Here is a 20,282-nt window from a genome sequence, read left to right on the forward strand (position 1 = left end):
CTGGTTATCAATCTACTAAGGTACGTATATACTTTTTTCTTACCGTTCTAAAAGTATCGGTACTTTTCCGATACAATTTTTACTAGAAAAAAAAAACGTTATGAAGGAAGGAATGACTTCTATGACAAAAATTGACCCTCAGTTATAAGCTAGAGGCTTTTTATATATAAATAATATAACTTGAACTTATATTTATTATATGGTCTACTTTCGGATACGGGTATTTTATATATATATTTTAATATATAGAAGAGAAGAGAAGAGAAGAGAAGAGAAGAGAAGAGAAGAGAAGAGAAGAGAAGAGTTGAGAAGAAAAGATTTTTGATATTTTTTAAAAAAAAAAATCAATTAAAATCGAGCTTTATTTTTTTTACAAAATTAAGAATATAAAATTTTAAGATATAATATTATAAAGTTTGTTAACATAAATATGACCGAAGCCGGGCAAAAGCGGCTTGAAGGCAGGCGAATGGATGGCATGAGGTTTGTTTAATTTTTATATATATTAATTTAATATTAGATATGTATTCGTCTTTGTTTAAGGCGTTTCGCCCTTTTTTGTATTTTTGAAAGCAGCAGAGGTATGCTTGATTCGTTTCACGTCCATCAAATTGGGTAAAAGGTGATATATGAGGGCTTATTTCAAATGACAACTGCACTTACCTGTGTGCACATAAAAACTAGTTTCTGCTTCAACGCTTATAGGAATTAAAAAAGATAGTGAAAAGAGCGCAAATCTCTTTAAATTTTTATTTTAATATTTGGCATGGGTCTGGAAAAGTTCAATTTAACTTTTATTGAATTAATGAGTTTATGTGAAATTATGCTTAGATGCGTTTTGTTTTATATAAAACATCAGATATATTATTTATTTTATTTATAACTTTTTACATATTTTATATGTACTTTTATTTTGACAAAACAATTTCTTTTACAGATGTATTAATTTGAAAGAGCTGATTGTTTTTTAAAATTTATTTAATAAGAATTGTATTAATAAAAGAACATATATCAAACTATTCTCTTTTCTGATAATTAATTTATTTAAAAAATGATTATTCCTATTAGAATAGTAAAATTTAAAAAATTTATATTTATTTTTGATCTGTGGTTTGTTATCTTAAACATTTAGAGATACGTGCTTGCCACAATATCTCAGTAATGGTAAATAAAACTCATTGCATTATTTTAGTATAATGTTTAGCATCATGAATATGTGTTTACTGATAGAATCTCTTACCCTAAATAATTATATTTAAAGGGATAGCAGAAAGTAATCTATAAATTGTTCTATTTAGAAAATAATGTCTATGATTGTGTTCAATATATAGATTTAATCGATGATTAATAAAATTGTATTATAATTGTCTATAATAAAAGTTTAATTTTTACAGCAATACATATTTCATCTAAAATTTTATTAAATAATCCCCCAATAAATTTATCCTACTCTAGTCTACCCCCCTTCAAAAGACTACTCCCTCAAAAAAATTAGATGCTGTTCCCACCCCACCGCTCACTTAAGGGAAAATTTATATATAAACTTTCTTTTTGTTAAATAATAATATATACTAAATTGATTTATATAATTTATTTTTTTGTTAAAATAATATTCAAATGTTTTATTATATACAATTAATTTTACCAAATTTTATTTATATATATACTTATAAATTGTGATAAACTTTATTATTATTTTATTACTTATATTGATATCTTCAATTTTTGTACAATAAATTATTTTTCTCTATAATATAATATAGTTAAATTAAAATTATTTAATTATATAAAAATTGATATTGAAAATAACATTTTTTAAATTAGATATAGTTAAATAAATATTTAATTCTATATTTTAAATTAACAGACACTACATACCATATAATCACATGCGGTAATACAATTTTTCTATCGACTACAATTAGAGGCGGCTAATTCTTAAATTCGCATATATGATGACATCTGAACGTAAAAAGCCTGAAATTGAACTATTCATTAAGGTTAATTATATTTAATATATTTAAACATAAACTACCAATATTTTTATAGATATATTTGAATAAAATTTAAAAAATTTATATATATAATATGTAATTTACCCTTTTCTTATATTAGTAAATGCTTATATTATTGAACCTAATAAACTATTATTACAAAACCCTGTAGTTATAATATAAATATTCTAATTAGATTTTTTTTTAAATATACTAAAAATTTTTTTCCCAATTATAATTAAAATACTATTGTAATTTTTTTTTATTTGGCATTTTTATTCTGGCATTTCAATTGTTTTATTTATCATTTTTTACTCTATTAATTGCAATAATTTTTTTTTTATCTCATTAATACAGACAATGCTTCAATAAAAATATTCAAGAATTTTTTTAAAAATATTATTTTTTTGAAATTATGAATGTATAATAACCTGGAGGGATCAATTTATATATCTTATCATTTTTATTATCCCATTTAATTGACTTATTCATTATAAACTCATAGTATATTTTTTTTTAGCTTTTAATTCATTTGAATTTAAACAAAACTCACGATAGATTACTCATTTATCTTAGAATTAATCTTGCCCAAGATAACCCATTTTATATTGATATATATATATATCATTTATTTAGCAATTACATTACTTTAAATATAACTAATTGTTTATATATAATTTTTTTTTTTTAAATTTCAAATTTGTATATATTGCAAGCTACTTTATAAATTATTTATGTATCATTTTAATATAATTTATTTATTATTCTCTTTTAAAAATTTCCTTTGATTAAAATTTTGTAAATCACAAAATAATTTTGTATAAGGGCATGACTAAAATACGTGCCCCTATCAAAGAAGCTTAATTTAAATTATGTTATTACAGAATCGTATTTAGCTTTAATTTTTATTTAAAACAAATATGACATAGGAAAATTTTTAAAAAATTATTTTATTACAGACTCTCAAAGAAGCTTAATATATAAAAAATTAATGTAGAATCATAACTTATTAAAAGGAATTAAAAAATGTTAATACTAAGTTTATAAATTATTTATAACTTATTGAGATTTTGAAACACTTAATTTCATCTTGACTAAATTTTTTTTAAAATTTTATGTTGAAAACATTTTCTAACTCATCTTATGAAACTAAATACGATTCTGTCTAATATAATTTAAATTAAGCTTTTTTGATAGGGGGCGCTTATTTTAGTCATGCCCTTAAAAAAATTGCCTTATTAATAAAAAAAATTTGTATTTAACTTTAAACAAATCAAATATTTTCAAAAATTGGTATCTGAAAAATATAATCTTTAAAATATTACTATCAATTAATTTTATTTAGTTGTGATTGTTTAAATTTTTGTTATAGTTACTCTAGTAAATGTATTTTGTATCCAAAGTATTTCCATAGATTGCCACTTAGGTGACATTGATAATAAAGACAAGGCATAAGAGACATTAAACATTAATATTGGCTTTATTTCAAAGCTTAGCCAACATATTTTTAAATATATTGCTTGAATGTTTTGATGGTATTTGTGTAAGTTGAATATAATTTATATTTCTTCATACTGAATCATTTAAATGTCATTCTCAACTATGGTTCTTAAAAAGGCCAATTTGGGTTGATTTTAAAAAATGACCCAAGTAAGATTGTAGCCAAAATAATATTATGGAAGCCAGGAGATTTTGATCATAGATAGCAGAAGGGTTTTATGTTTTATTTATTGCGATATATAAAGTAATCAGATACATTGTTGTTAGATTCCAAAAAAATGCATCTAGCTATATCACAAAAATGTAACTGGATATATTAGTTACATATTTATTTCCCATACAAAATTATTATATATATTATATTTTAAAATATTTATGATGTAGAAAAAAATATTATAAATTATCATATCGTATCGCAATATTTTGTTTTTTCGCAACAATTTCTGTTCTAGTAAATTTATACGTCACATTTTGGCCAAAAAGTTAAATTAGGCTAATTGACTAAAAAAAATGAAAAAATTTTATAATAATTCTCAAAATATAGGGGGGGGGAGTATATAAAAAATATTTTAGTCACATAAATTAAAAATAAAAATTTGCTACAAAAAAAATGATTCATTATTTTAAAAAAAATTAAGAAAATGTAATAAGGTAACCTGAGGTATAAAATAAACTTAATAAGGAATTTTAAAATGTATCTTTATTAACATGCCTGTCATTTCATAGGCATAGACAGGGATTTTCGTAGGGGGTGGGGTTAAAGAAATAAAATTTTGGAGGGTCGTTTTTTTGCCCCTAATTTTTTTTGGATAATTTGGGGTATTATAATCAACTTAATGACGTATTCTAAAAATTCAGCATTATCTATTAATAGCTTATTTCGTAGACGCCTATTCTGGAGATTTGGGGGGAAGGGAAGAAAACTTTTGGGGGGTCGGTTTTTTCGCCAGCTGATTTTTTTTGGACTGTTTTAGAACAGCCATTTTTGAAGGCTCTTTGCTTGATTACGTTTTTTGTTTAAAAAAGCATTTTTTATTGCCATTATTGTAAGAAAAATTATTTACTTCTTTAGTACCTTTTTTTTAACAAAAATATAATGATACGGTTTATGAAATATTATATTCATTTATTTTAGGGGGGGGGGGTGTAGGGGGATGGATGAAGGTGTTAGGAGTGTTTGGTATAATTTTTTTATTTGATTAAAATTATATTTACTAACCCCCCACCCCCTTCCGGTTCGCAACGTAATCCCCTCGTAAAATGTAAATAGTATATAATTTTGAACTTGTTGTTTACTATTTTAAATTTATCGCCATTTTTAAAAATTGAAACCTATTTTTGCGATATTGGTGATATAAACATTCAGGGTTAGGTTCAGAATACCTAATCTCGCAATTCGGCTCAAGCCAATGGCGGGCGGAGAAAAAGATCTGGCTAAGCCTTGGCAACGCGTTGATATCCCCTCCCCGCTTTCCCCATTTATTTAGGGTAAAACCTCGGGGACTAATATGGGACCCATATCCAAAAAGATATTTTTTCCCCCTTCTTTCAACAGCCCGATGCTGAGTATGGTAACAAGCCGACGCGAAAACTACAAAATGCCAATGGCGATATTATCACCCAGGCAAATAAGCGGGAATCAAAATTTGCCGAATATTCTCTTCACGCCATTTACATTCCCACCCCCAGCCTCACGTTTTCTACCTTTATTCGAATAAATATATCTTCCTCGCAACTTCCACTACCCCTTAACGATCTTAAACCCCCCCCCCCTCCACTATCTTGCTCCATGTTACTGCTCGCAAGGTTTTAAAATCGTATATATAGCCACTTAGAATCCTGGCTACCAAAAAAAAGATGACTGCTCTCCCGTCTTTTCTTCGTAAAAAAATTATTTCCGCTTCCGATTAATCGCGACTTAATTTTTTTAAAAAAAAACATTATTTTATAACTAACGCACGCATTTCTAATTTCTCACCTCACCCCAAAAAAAACAAGGTTACGTTCTCGTCGCGGAAATCGGTACACGCCTTAACAAAAAGGTTACCTTACCACTTAAAAATCTATTCATTCAATTTTCGAATCGAATAATTATATTATTTCGTATTGATACTATCCGAAAATTAAATTCTTTAAATATAAAATATAAAAATGGAAAAACTCGAATCGAATAGATACTATATTGCCGATATTCAATCGATATCGGCCCAATACCTCTTCCGATATTGTTCATTATACATATTTTAATTTATTTATTATCCAAAACATAAGTCATTTAAAAATAATGATATACTTATTAGTGATCTGCATCGGGCCAAATTTTTCAAACCAGGCCATGAATGCCGGCCCGAACCCGGATTTAAAAAAATTTACCGACCCGGCCCGGCCCGAATTTATTTAAATATAGAAATTAATTTTATTATTACTGACTGACATGTTATATGTCGTTTAAGTTTCAATAAATAAAATCAAATATTTTTATTTTACATAAAAAATTCAATATATAAAATTATATAAAATTGATAACAGTTATATAGTAAAAAATCGTTTAGCAATTTAGAATCCCATCTACTCTATTCATGATAAATATGAACTTGCTACAAATTCTTAAAGTAATTTATGAATTTCTTTTACAAAATAAATTATTTTTTATTATTATATTTTTATAACATTTTTCAAATAATTTTAAGTTTTTAATTTATATTATCATTTACTTATCCTATAAAATATATTCAATTACAAAGTAATAATTTCGGCTAATTTGGTAATATTTGTACCAACTAATAAAACATTAAAATTATTAAGTTAGGTTTAATATAAAATCTATTGTAATAATTATTTATAATTTTGTAAAATCAAAATATTTGGCTATACGAGTTAATATATTAAATAAATGATAAAATTTATCATCAATTAAAGAAATCAATTTAATTCATAAATAATAAATTTTCTATTTGATTAATTGTATATCACTTCAATTTATATAGGATAGTTTCTTAATTTATTCATAAATTTTATTCTCTTAAATATTAATAAATCAAAAACCCGCTGGCCCGGCCCTAAACCCGGCTCGAGTACTCGGGCCGGATATTAAAAATAATTTGCAATATATTCTTCCGGGTCGGGCCGGAAAGATCCGGGCCCGGCCAGGACGTGCAAATGGTACCTCTGCAGGTCTCACATAAAAAAAATTTTAAGACACCATTTTTATCTGATCTAATGCCGATGACCGATATCTCAAAAAATAATATAGACGCATTTTTCTAGAACTTACCATTCCTCCCCGTTGCCATTAACCCCGGGTCTGTTTTTTTTTTAAAAATTTCTTAACCGTTTAACCTACTATATAAGTAAATTGTAAATCAATCTCTTTATGCCCCCTTCTATCCCAGCCGCCATCTTTCCCCATATTCTTTCTATCTTATTAACTTATATTAACTCTTTTCTCTTATCTCTCCAAGAAATTTTTTTTTTTCATCTCCTTTTCAAATAATTTTAATCTTTTATCGTTTCAGATGAAAATATTTATCCTTTTCTAAAAGTTTAATAAGTTTTTATTTTATAAAAAATATATCATAATTTTTATTGAAAAAAAAAATTAAAATAAAGTATTCTATTTCAAAGTTCATTTATATTTTTTTTTGTTACTTTTTCAAAGGCAAAATCCTATTGAAAAATTTTTCCATTTTCCTATTTTCTTTCTTTCTTTCTTTCATTTATTTATTTTTTTCTTCCTTTCAATTATTATGAATATATATTTTAAAAGAAAGATTTTACAAAAAAAAAATATCAAATAAATTCCGTATCTTATAGGATTATGATTATCTATCTTATAATCTATTATATACAAAATTTGAAAAATAATTTTTTTTATTTTTATTATTAACAAATACATAAAATATTATATTTATAACATGATCTTCATATGTCTGCTATGTGTGTATCATATTTTTAATTTTCATTTTTTTTCTTTGCCATATAACTTATTGCTATCTATATAATTTTTTTTGTATAATTGAGTCATTATGCTTGGCGGAGTGGGTGATGGGGGGAGGGTTTTTCTTTCTTTCTTTCTTTCTTTCTTTCTTTCTTTCTTTCTTTCTTTCTATCTTTCTTTCTTTCCTTCTTTCTTTCAGGGGAACGTACATTATTCTATAATTTCTACACTTTCAGAGGATGTAAACATTAATTCCCTATAATCGGCGAGAAAATTTGCGGCTAGTTTTATCGAGCTAGGACGGGGTGGATAGTTAATAACCGCCTTTAAATCCTGATGTTGGGTAGTAAGCTCGAATAAGAATTAAATGTAAATTGCCGTTCATTCAATGATATATCTTTTTTTTTACAATATCTTTTACCGGATGAGGATTATACTATTCTATCTAGTCTTTTTCCAATTTCCGCAGCTAGGAGATATGGAAGTAACATAATTGGTGCGGTAAAGTAACGGCGTTACTTTTTATATGATTTTTTTTTAGACTGCAAAGAATTTCGGGTTTGAATATCTAAAAAAATAACGGGTTTTTCACCCGGTTTCTGTTCGGGTTCGATCTCTGGGTTTTAAGAAAAAGATTTTCGAATTTTATTTAGACTTAATAAAGCGCTTTTATAAATGAACCGCTCCAATGTGTATGTGTTACTACTAGGGCTAGCTAGTTAGATTAAGGTCTTCTAATGCGTTTATCGTGCACACGATTTTTTAAAAACTGATAAGAGCCCGAAGGGTGGGGTACTAAGGTCTGGGGCAATATTTTCTGGCTAAAATACCGAGTATACCCGTTTTATTAAAATCCGCCCGAATCGAACCGAGACGGTTTAACGACACTAATTCGAAGCGTCTATTTAATTTTTTAAAGGAGTTTTCTAAAATGCAAAAAAAAATAAATATAGCGCGATTCTAACTATCCCCAAGGAAACTAGGATTCTATATTTTTTTTATATTTCATGCCGGCTTTTTGCTTTTTTTTAAAAACAAATATAAAATATATCATTTTCCTATTTTTATTGCTTTTATCTCCAAATAATGGACATTAAATTTAATATTAATCTTTGACCCGATAGTAATAAAATTAAAATGAATTTAAATATAAATTACGATTTAATTTATCCTTTTATAAAATGTTTAAAGACACGTTTTTTCCCCCTTTGTTTTGATGAAAATTGATTTTCCCTCTAAAAAATTTAATATTTTTTTTATTACCTGTAAATATTGATCTTTTTATAAACTTTTCTTACTAATGTTTTACCCCCCCCCCCCCCCATTTCCTTATGTATTTTATTAGTGTTGTTAAAAAAGGGCTAACTCGATATCTTATTAGGAAAAAAAATAGTATGTGCAAGTCTTTAAGATTTTGCTATGGGTTGGTACAAAGGCATGATCATCTACTAATGATTTTTTTCTGGCTAAAATATTGAGATAGCCGAGAACCGTTTAACAAACACTCTATTTTATCTTAAAAAATATGATTGTAAATTATGTAAATTATGTAAATTATGTAAATTTATAAATATTGATAATTTATTTTTAACAGTTACTTCAAAAAATATTATATTTTTTTTAGAAAAAGTATTTGAGATAAGTTACAAAATATTTTTCCCTGAATTCGGATTTTTTTTCTTCTTAGAATCAATTTTCTCCGTGATCTTATTCTATTTTATATTTAAAAAAATATAATTGTATTTTATGTAAAAATTATAAATATTAAGAATTTTTAACAGTTACTTCAAAAAATATTATATTTATTTTAAAATTCTGAATTAAGATATAATTATATTTTATGTAAAATTATAAATATTAAGAATTTTAATTTTAACCGTTAGATTATTTTTTTATTTTCTTCAAAAAAAAAGTATTTCAGATACAGATACAAGATATTTTTTTTGAATTAAAATTTTTTTTAACTTAGAATTAATGTTTTCTGGACAAGATTTATTTTTTTTAATAATAAAACTTATTTTAATTTAAAATTTATTTTGATAATATTGATATTGGTAATAATTTTAAAAAAATGATAAAACACTAAAATATTAAAAGACAACTATATAAAAATATGTAAAAATATATAAAATTACTAATTAAAACATGGCTCTAAAAAGAGATTAATTTAATAATGTACCTAAAAAACAAGTAGATATATTTTTTCATCGAAAATTTTGAAAAGATCGTGTTTTTTGATGTTTTTGGACACTGAATAATTATTGATACAGACCTAAAATTGATAATGTCTCTTGAAGAGAATTTAGTTATCTTTTATCGAAGAAATTTTGAAAGTTTGCGGAAAAATTTTTTTTTTGATGTTTTGAACATAGAATAATTGATAATAGACCTTAAAATTGATAATATAAAGAGACAATTATTTATCTTTCATTAAAAGTTTTGAAGGTTTGCTAAAAAAAAATTTTTTTTGATGTTTTGAAACATAGAATAAATTGATATAAATATAAAATGCATTGTCTTGAAAGACATAATTTTCTTTATTATATTATTAAGTTGGGAAATTATAGATTAATCAAAGTTTTGGATCAAAATCAATTTTTTTTTTGTGCCTAAAATTTTGAGCGGGAGAATCCTAGTTATTTTGTAAGAAGATCTAAATCATTTTTTTTTAACATCGAAAAAGGTTTTATGCATAAAAATTACCTATAATTTATTTTTTAACATGAAAAGTTTTTTAAATTTAAGTAAAATTTTATCAAAATAAAAAGGAACTTGTTCGAAGCATTCTTAAAAAAAAATAATCTTCATTTAAGGAATCTTCGGTGATTAAAATCTTTGGAAGATCATTTTTATAAATCTACGCTAAATATTTGGAATTCTTTAACCCTTTTCGGGCTATTTGCTAATAAACCAAACGGAGACCTATGAGACCTATTTATGTGCGACCCACCGAATTCGGGGTAATACTGACCCGGGGCGGGTTCGGGCTCCTCTTAGAAAATCGGTTTCGACTTCCGCTAAATAGAGTTTAAAAATTCCCCAACCCGAATTAAAACGGCGGAAATGATTACTTTCATTTTTATATATTTAAAAAAGTTGATAACTAAAACTAATGGCATTTGAAAAGCTAATGGGAAATTTTTAAAAAATCGATATTTAATATAAAAGTTTAATGTGTAACCTTCTAATTCGATTAAACTAAAAAATGACTCTTTCACGCGTTAATATCGGATTAGGAAGGATAAAGAATAGCTGAAAGGAATTATATCGGTAAACATGTTAGGTAGTTACTTACTAACCTATTTTTTAGAAAAATAATAATATATGATGTAAGTTTTACCTTAAATACCCCTAGACGTCCCCGATTTAGCAGATTTCCACCGCTATTCTTTAATATGGGGCGGTAATAGAAAATCGCCGAAGCCAAATTAAGGTACAAGCTCGCACGTGTAACGCGACGTAATAAACTCGAAGTTATCAACGTGAATTAGGGCGGAGAGGGGGGTGCGTTCTACTTTTGTCCGCTAAACCCAGCTGACCCGCTGAATGTTTGGAATGTTATTTTTTTTTTCTTAAGAAGTATTTGTTCGATAACGTTAAAAAATGGATTGAATTAAATATCGGACCAACCTTGTCCACAACTGACCCACCCGTCAATCACGTTTTCGAATAGATATATTCCTCTACATTCTGTGCCATCGCATAATTAAAAAAAGAAGAAGAACGATTACGAATTATTTGGCACAGATCTTAAGCCAAAATGAAAGGAATAGAAGTATTTCGGGGATTTGACCGAAAAAAGAATAATTTTTTAAAAATCAGATTTTAATAAAACCAATGACATATAATATAGATTGATGTTTCATTTTGATAGAGTCGTTGAATGCAAATCAGCTGTACACGCCATTTTGGTAACCCATATAGTAATCATAACTTGCTTCCTTAATCATCTTCATGATCAGGTGACTTTAATAAAGTTCGTCCAGCATAGGAAATAAATTGGCCTCTCGTTTAAAATCTTTTTAATAACTATTTACGGGGTAATCAAAATGGCGTCCCCAGCTGTTTTTCATCGCATCGTCAATCTAGGTATGTATTATTATTATTATTATATGTCATTGTTGAATAGAAACAAAAAAACTTTTTAAATTTTCTTCTCATATTTTTTTCTATCTAACACACAGCAAATCAAAAAACAAAACAAGGGTTTATCTATTATATGGGTTATCCGCGTTTAATATATAAAAATGAGTGAATTTACAAAATCTTTTCCTTTTTTTTTTTTTACTTCTTTCCAAATATCCCATACCATATGTTTTTAATTTTATGTTTTTAATTTTATAAAATTAAATTACAAAACAAAACAAAATACACCTGTAAAATGTAAAGAAAATTTTACATTTTTAAAAATATAATATAATGAGAATTGTAATTGTAAAATGTAGTAAAATATATAAAAGTTATATTTTATATTATTTTTAATTACACGTTAAATTAATAACATAAGGAAGAAAAGATTGAAAATAATAATGAAAGGAGTTTATTCTCCGTTCTCCGTCTTTTTTGAATTTATTTTTTAATTTTATTTTTTTTGCTTGTTAGGTGTTTTTTTTGAGGTTTTGACTTCCATTCTTTGATTTCGATTTATTAAACGTAGCAGTTAAGTGCGAAGAATCGATAAAAAATAAAAAGTGGCTCTCGTTTAACCTTGAGAGGGGACATTTAAATTTCGGGATTATTAAAATTTGTATTTTCCTTCTTCTGTTCGAGGAATATTGATCTTCCTTCTCCTCCCTTCGGGAAAGCGAATGTGGAAGGAACGAAGGAAAGTCCGGGGGAAATTTTTTTAATCCTTTTTAAAATTCCCATTTGAAGCGGGAATATTTTTTAGTTTCGCCTTCCCTCGGGAACTTAAAAAAAAATACGGGGAAAAATGGAAAAGTCGCACCCTCGTAAATTATCACGTGATTTACTTTCCTAACGCTCGAGATTTGAAATAAGCCAAAAAAAAATCACTATTAATAAAATGCGAAATAGAATGGTTATTTAAAAGCGAAATATGATTTTTTTAATATATAAAATCTGGTTACCTAGTGGATTTATAAAAAAAAAACTTTTTAAAATTATGAATTACCTTATACGCATATCCTCGAGGAAAAAATTATAAGAATCGTAAATTCAAATCATTTATTGGCCGCTCTCTCTCTATCGATTAACGAATGAGAAAGGCGTCCCGCTACGGCCTTTTATGTTTTCGTGACGGAAGAGTCCTCAAGGGCGGAGCGTTTTTATATGACTGATTTCATCGAAGACATTGTCCGAAACGTAAACTTAAAATCTGACGCTTTCTAGCCCCAATTTTATGATTGGACACCTTCTAACGCACGCGATGTAACCCGACGCGTTGTGAATCTAAGTGCTGATTTAATCCATTCCTTCGTCAACGAATTTAGTAGCTTCATCAATCATTGCGCCATTGGAGATACTTTTTTTTTGCTTATCAGGTCACCTGTACGTGGCACCGTTGTGCCTAGTGTAGGTAAATAATTTCCGGTCATTCTTGCTAGAGAAAAGAAAAGAAGAAAGAGGCGTGCGTTGGTTTTTGCACCCATTATAAAGAAATCCTTATTTAATTTGGATAATCCGATAAATAAGTTTGAAGCTCTTTTCACCCAAAGCTTTTGCCAATCTTTTTAGCATTTCCTTTTAGCCAACTCCTCTTCCTATACAGTAAAAAATTATCATTTTTCTGGAAAAATTTTATCTAATCCTAATTTATTGCATTTATTTTGATTCGCTATTTTTTGGTAAAATATCTTTTATATTTTCTTTTCGTTTTTTTTTAAAAATCTGTGTTATATTACGACCTATGACATATAATAATACCACAACTGACGCCGCATTCATTAAAAAGTGTAACATCGATGAAAAACAGCTGGGAACGCCATTTTGGTTACCCGTGATCATTATTAAAAAATATTTTCAACGAGAGGCCAATTTATTTCCTATGCCTGACGCAAACTTTAATAAAGAGTCGCCTGATCATCGAGATAATGAGTAAGCAAGTTATTTAAATAGTAGTTTTTAACGTGAGAATAATTACTATATGGGTTACCAAAATGGCGGCTCCAGCTGATTTGCATTCAACGACACTTTTAAGTGCATTAATATGAAATACACCCGTCAGTCTATGTATTATTATATGTCATTGATTACGACTTAAAAAGTAAATAGAAATTGTAATTATATGGGTTACCAAAATGGCGGCTCCAGCTGATTTGTATTCAACGACTCTTTCATATGTCATTGATTACTATTTAAAAATGTAATAGAAATTGAACCAGTGATATCTTGAATTAAGAAAATAACTTTATTCACAATTCCGGCTTTATTATATAGCCCAAACTTTGTGAATGTTAATTTTATATGCCAAATTGATTTAAAAAAAACCCTATTCAAATGATAATGTTCATTTATTTACCATCTAATTCTACAATATCGATATCGAACTAACCTATACTATCCGACTTAAATACCTAATGTATCTGTATATCATCAATATTATATCTCCTTCCTTCTCCTCATTCGTTACTTTTTAGGCATCTAACATAGACGGGGTCCGCAACGGTGCCTGCATATTCTGCCACAAATGGTTCATGGTCCTTTACCAGAAGAGCAAAAGCAACGAGCTCGCCCTCACCGTGACCACGGTCAACATGAAACAGTACCCTAAGGAAATCAAAGAGCTCACCCACAGCCAGCCGCCCATCCTTCTCAACGAGGATCTGGCCATGCCGGAAGAGAGGATCCTAGATCACCTGAGGGAGGAATTCCCGGATCCGGAGATGTTCGCCAGCCGCGACAATGTCAAAAAGAAGATCGAAAACGTCTACTCGGTAAAAAAAATTTTTTTTTTTTGAAAATTCTATTTTTGAGATTAGTGAGGATCCTCACCCCATCCTTAGTTAAGCCCCCGCTATTCACTGGAATGGCGGGTTTTAGCGGAAGAGTACGCTGATACAACCTTTTTTTGGCATATACCCAATTGTTACCAAAAAAAATGGGAAAACGAATAGCATAATTTGCTATTAATAGTACCAATTTAGAGTAGGAATAGTATATTTTTGGTAATTATTCGATTAAGAATTGAGTACAAATAATTCATTAAAAAAAGGGTTCGTTTTTTTTGGATTAGGCCTGCCAGCCTGCTAATAAAAATTTGATACGTCAAATATTTATCATTTTATTTATACGAGGGTAATAATTATCTTCTTTTTTTAGGAATGGGGGGGGGGGGGGTAGGTAGGTTTCGACCACCGGTATCGATTAAAATTGAAAGTGAGCTTATGTATCTGTCCGTTGTATCTATAACGTACGCCAAAATGATATTCGGAAATCTGCGGCCCATGTACACGCCTAAAAATATAAAACCCGGTCCGGGCCAAAATTTTTTTAAATAAAATCCGGGTCTGGCCGCGCAAATGGCACCGCTCGCTACAGGTCTCCGATGATATTATCAGCTGTTTTTTTTTTAAAAAAAAAAGTGTATTTTATTTTATATCTCAAATTATCGAGCCATCCTGAATATTATAATACAAAATATTTCTATTTCGCTTAAATATTATATTTAAAATTAAAAGCTATTTTCTCAAAAAGAAAAATGAAAAAGATCACATTTTCCCCTTGGGTTCAAAATTTTTGAAACTTTTTTTATTAAGTTTTATAAAAATAAAAAATTATCTTTTAAATAAAATGGCTAAAAGTAATCTATGTCTCTGTTATACCCATATCCAGATACAATCTTATAAAAGTATCTGTAGTTAGATACACGCTTTGTTTATTGTGGATCCATTTTTTTGTTGTCTATATATTTAGGTGATCAATTTAGATTGTTGTCGCGGATGAAGAATTAAAAAAAAGTGTCATCTTTAATTTGGAGGACTTCTCTTTTTTTTTTTATAAATCACAAAAAAAATAAAATAAACCAGAGACCTGCCGGCCCGGGTACCCGGCCCGGGCCGTATTTTAATTTTTTTAACAAATATCCGGACCGGGTCGGATCGTTTATTTTAAAAACTAAATATTTGAAATCAGCTGTGAAAATCAAAAATAAATAAAATATATTTTAATAAAATTCGGGCCGGAAAAAAACCCGGAGGCCGGAAATTTTTTTTTTAAAAATACGGGTCGGGCCTTACAAATGGTACCTCTGCAAGTCTCCGATAAAAACTATAAATATAATCCGATGTCTACTTTAACGCGAAAGTCAAGAACATACCTGCTATCTTGTTTTTCGATCCCGATACGAAATCGATTACGTTATTGTCTTATCCCAAGAGCGTTAATTAGATCCCTAATCAGCTGTTTTTTTTAATATACATAAGTTCCTTTCACTAAAAGGCCGTTACGAACTTATATTAGCGGATTTTTTTGAAAAAAAAATGATTCAACGATTAAAGAAGGAAAGAAAGAAAAAAAAATATTTATTTTTCTTGATTAAAAAATGACCAAAAATTTAGCCGGGGCAAGATCGTATTTACGAAACACTCTTTTTAAAAAAACAAAATATCTATATTAGATAAAGTAATAATAATGATTATTACTCATCTAATTGCTTTCCAAAAATATCAAAATAATACGATTATAAAATTTATAATTTTTTAATGGGATTTTGAACAAAAAAAATATTTTATAACCTTGAAATCAGTTTTTTATATTATTATTTTAACTTCCTGAAACAATAAAATAGTATCCGACTTGTTATCCATTTATTTTCATTTTTGTCAAAAATGAAATTTGATTTTTAAATATAAAAAGATTTATTTTTGAGTTCTTTTATATTCCCACCATTTATAATTTAATTTAACTAATTTCTAATATTATGATAATCGTAAAAATATATTTTTCTTTTTGTCGTGTTGTAATTATTATTAATTTTTTTTTAATTAAAAATGATTATTTTTGTATGTATAATATCTCCGTTTTTAGAAGTTTTAACTGAGACGCGACGTTATAGCGCAGATAAAATTGAGCGTTTTTAACGCAGCGTTTTAAAACGCGAATAATGCGTTTCGAAGTGCATTCCCTCAAATTGGACCAGCATTTTTTTTTTTTGGTTTTTAAATTTAGACGTTTCATATAACGGTGTTTTTTTATTTGCGTTTTGAATCGCCGTTGAAACGTTCAATTTATGCTCACTATTCATCGGATTACGGGATCGATGGATAACCGGGTCGGGCTTAAGTTAAATTTGGGGCCTGGCGGGCCTGAAAAATTTGTCATTTGCGGAACCTGAGACCATCTAGGGAGTTTTTTACGGCTTAGCCCGATCCAACTGTCGAAGGAAAGCGTTTTCCCCCTCTCCGCTCAATCCCCGAACATATATTTAATTCCGTATTTCCCAAACCTATCCTAAAAAAAATTTTCTCGATCTTATATAGCGTGTTTGTTATAATGTCACTCGTATTTTCGTATACATGTCAATCATAGAAATTCAACCATTTCCTAGCTGCTACCAACGAAGAGAGCGAACAACGGGCCGAAAAATCTCTCCTTTACGAACTTCAAACAATCAACAATCACTTGGCTCATCAAGTAACTGTAAAAAATTGAAAATAAGCGTATCGATTTTTTTAACGATACTAATTGATAGCTGTAAGGGGGAGGAGTGAGGGTGTAACAACGCATGCTTAAGATATACCGGATATTCGATTCGGGTTTGGAGCGGCGTCGGATGCGAAAGATCGAGAGGTCTGTCCGCTTCCGCGAAAGCGATCGCCTCTTAAGAATACAAAATATATATTATTTTTCATTTTAGCGATTCAAAACAAATATTGAAAATTTTTTCTTTCTTTCTTGCTAACACTAGGTAAATATGTAAGCACCCCTCCCTAAACAAAAATATTTTTACTCTCATAAGCTTTATTTCAATCAAAAGAATGATTGATAGCTGTCAGAGAAATTAGACATGTTAATTTTTTGTAAATAATCATTCCCCGAAAGATGACCAATTACCTATGTGGCGACCAACTATCTATATACGATTGTGAACTGATGCCCAAGCTGCAGCATATACGGGTAGCCGGCCGAGCCTACAAAAAGTTCGAAATTCCTCACGCCCTGAGTTACTTGTGGACCTATATAGCTAACATGTACCAACTCGACGCTTTCAAGGAGACGTGTCCAGCTGATCAGGTATTATTATTATTATAATGAGATATATCAATATCACTTCAAACCCAGAAAAACCGAGAAATGATTCAATTTGGCAAACCCCACTTTTTTTAAAATTTAAGTTTCGCATCTTTTATTCTCCATTTATTACGCTCGATCATCTCCCCCGCCATTTTTGTGCCACTACCGCCATTTGTTTTTTCATTATTGGCTAGGCACCCTCTTTGCATGATGGGTTTTGTATTTGACCAGTCACAATTCGGTCATTTGACTGATATTTGACCAGTCAAATTCAAATAAATGATTTTGTGTCAAAATATGTTGACAATAGCAAATTACGTGCCGAGTGAATGACTATGTTCAATTAGTAAATATTTTAAAAAAATGAAATGAAAACGGAAGGATATATAAAATATAAGTCATCTAGCAAAAATCTTCAATGAGCCCCTTATGAACGAATTGGTACAAGAATTCCATACTTGGAAAATTTTCTATGCTTAAACAATATATTAGCTCCATTATTCTTAATCAGCTGTTATACCACTCTTTCTTAAATGTTTGGGCTGAGCAATTATTTTTTTCCGCTATTATTCTCGACATTCCTCTGTTCGGCTGTTTTCTAAGTTCTCGATGACACCTTTTTTTTCTTAGTGTCGTTGAATCACCTACCCTTTATTCAACTTCGAAAACGGATCGTAAATGGTAAACCAAATTTAATTATTAAGTCGTTATCAAAATTTCATAATTTATCGTATTTATAAATAGTATTTTTCATTTATTTATTTTTGTACTACTTTTAAATAACCTTTCAACTTCTACCATTAGTTATATCGATTTTATCAAATAATAAATACGAAATACATAAATTTTTTTTGCATACTTATTTATTTAAATTCATATTAGTTCATTCCTATACCTTGAATCTTAACCATTTTAAAGTTTTTTAACGATTTACAAGCCAGAGGGCACCAAATGAGAATTTTGTGTTAATATCGGGCACGGATGTCGGGTAAGATTTAACGGACAATCAATCCGATCCGGCGTGGATCACGCAATTTCTCTCGGAAAACTCAAATCCTTTAACGCTCCGATAGCTTAAATATTCCCCTTTATTTTTTCCTTCTTATTCGAATAAATTCATTACATTACATTATATATATATTCGTTTTTGGCGTCTTACCCGCTTAGGATATTATAGCCAATTACCGGGGCAAGGCCAAGTCTGACTTCATAGGCAGCCCTCGGGCGCAAGAAGCCCTCGAACAACCCACGTACACCCTCGACACCCCGAACATCCCTGGAATATTTCCCGGAATTCTCCCCACCAAAACCAACGGCATCGACAACGGCAATCATCACCATCAGACTTCCATCGATATCAGCAATTACGGCACCAACAGCAGTTTGCACAGCTCTAACAGCAACGGAGAGGACGAATATCCCCCTTATTGATTACCGATTACGAGAACGCCCATCTGCTGACGACCGGAAAACATCTGACCGAAATTAACACAAATAAATTTTGGGGATAATTGGAATAATATTTTTTTGCATATTTTATTTTCTTCCTTATTTTATTTGTTTACGATTTGGTTTTTTTGTGCTTTTCTATAAAAAAAAATACGATTTACTTTAAAAAAAAATTTTTTTTTGGGGGGGGGGCGAGGGTGACACTATAAACACGTGACTTTTTTCATTGGTTTTCACTCGTTTGTGCTAAATATTCTAAGCCTTTCCATTTCCCTCAACAACTAGGAATATTGATATATATTTTTTTAATTCGTTTTTTTTCTCTCTCTCTCATTATTAATCTTATTTATCCTCTCAAAAAAAAATTTATAAGAAATTTAAATAATAAAAAATTTTCATATTTTCTGTTAAAATTTTTTGATTCTATTTTTTCCCACTCTGATTCCTATCATTTTATCTGGCGGTAATGATAGGATAGCTCACCCAACTCTAGTGTTGTTCAAAATGCCCTTATTTGGGTGCGGATTTTAGCCGTAATAAATATTTATGTTAAGCATTCGTGAATTTGGCGATAGATGTATCGGAGAATTTCTGCCAGCTACGCGCAAAATCGCTACTCTAGGCTTTACATAAATGTTATTTTGGTTATAATCTTAATCGACCCCTCTACGGGCTTTTTAACGACACTGCGACCCAACCCCAAAAAAGTTTAATTTTAAAACTTCCCACTCCAAAAAAAGAAATCAAAAAATAATTATTTTTTTTATATTATTACTTTGTCTTATATTATAATTTGCCTTGGTATCTCTTTTTTCCTGTTTCGACAGAAACTCAATGTCAGTGTTAAAATTGTAGTATGTCTCATGTTTATAATTTGTATTTATAAAATTTTATTATAAAAAGTGGAAACTTTATTTGTACCCTATTACGTTTTTCTTTGTAATTTTATTTTTTATTTTTTTTTCAAAATATAAATTAAAAAAATTTAATATATATTTTAAGAAAAATATATTATAATTTCATTTTTTTTAAATTATTTTTGAAATTTTTTATAGATTTATAAAAAATTATTACATATTATATATATATATATCAATGATTTACGAAATTTCGCGTTATTATTATATTATATTTTAAGAGGAAGAAGATAGAAAGAAGTTAAAGGGTAAATAAAATTTCGATTGCTAAGTATCGGCACACTTTGCGTA

The 20,282-nt window shown here is 28.5% G+C and overlaps 1 protein-coding gene across 1 annotated transcript; it reads left to right on the forward strand.

Annotated features, from left to right (window-relative positions):
• Positions 1–1,840: 1,840 nt before the first annotated feature.
• Positions 1,841–19,828, forward strand: LOC135923657 (chloride intracellular channel Clic-like). Its single transcript, XM_065458524.1, has 5 exons — positions 1,841–2,000; positions 14,031–14,327; positions 16,921–17,025; positions 17,434–17,625; positions 18,793–19,828. The coding sequence occupies exons 1-5, from the start codon at positions 1,953–1,955 to the stop codon at positions 19,054–19,056; spliced, it is 906 nt and encodes a 301-aa protein (XP_065314596.1). The 5' UTR covers positions 1,841–1,952; the 3' UTR covers positions 19,057–19,828.
• The last annotated feature ends 454 nt before the right edge of the window (positions 19,829–20,282 follow it).

Source organism: Gordionus sp. m RMFG-2023, chromosome 2, assembly GCF_954871325.1.
Source record: "Gordionus sp. m RMFG-2023 chromosome 2, tfGorSpeb1-WG-v2, whole genome shotgun sequence".
NCBI classification, from domain to species: Eukaryota; Metazoa; Nematomorpha; class Gordioida; order Chordodea; family Parachordodidae; genus Gordionus; species Gordionus sp. m RMFG-2023.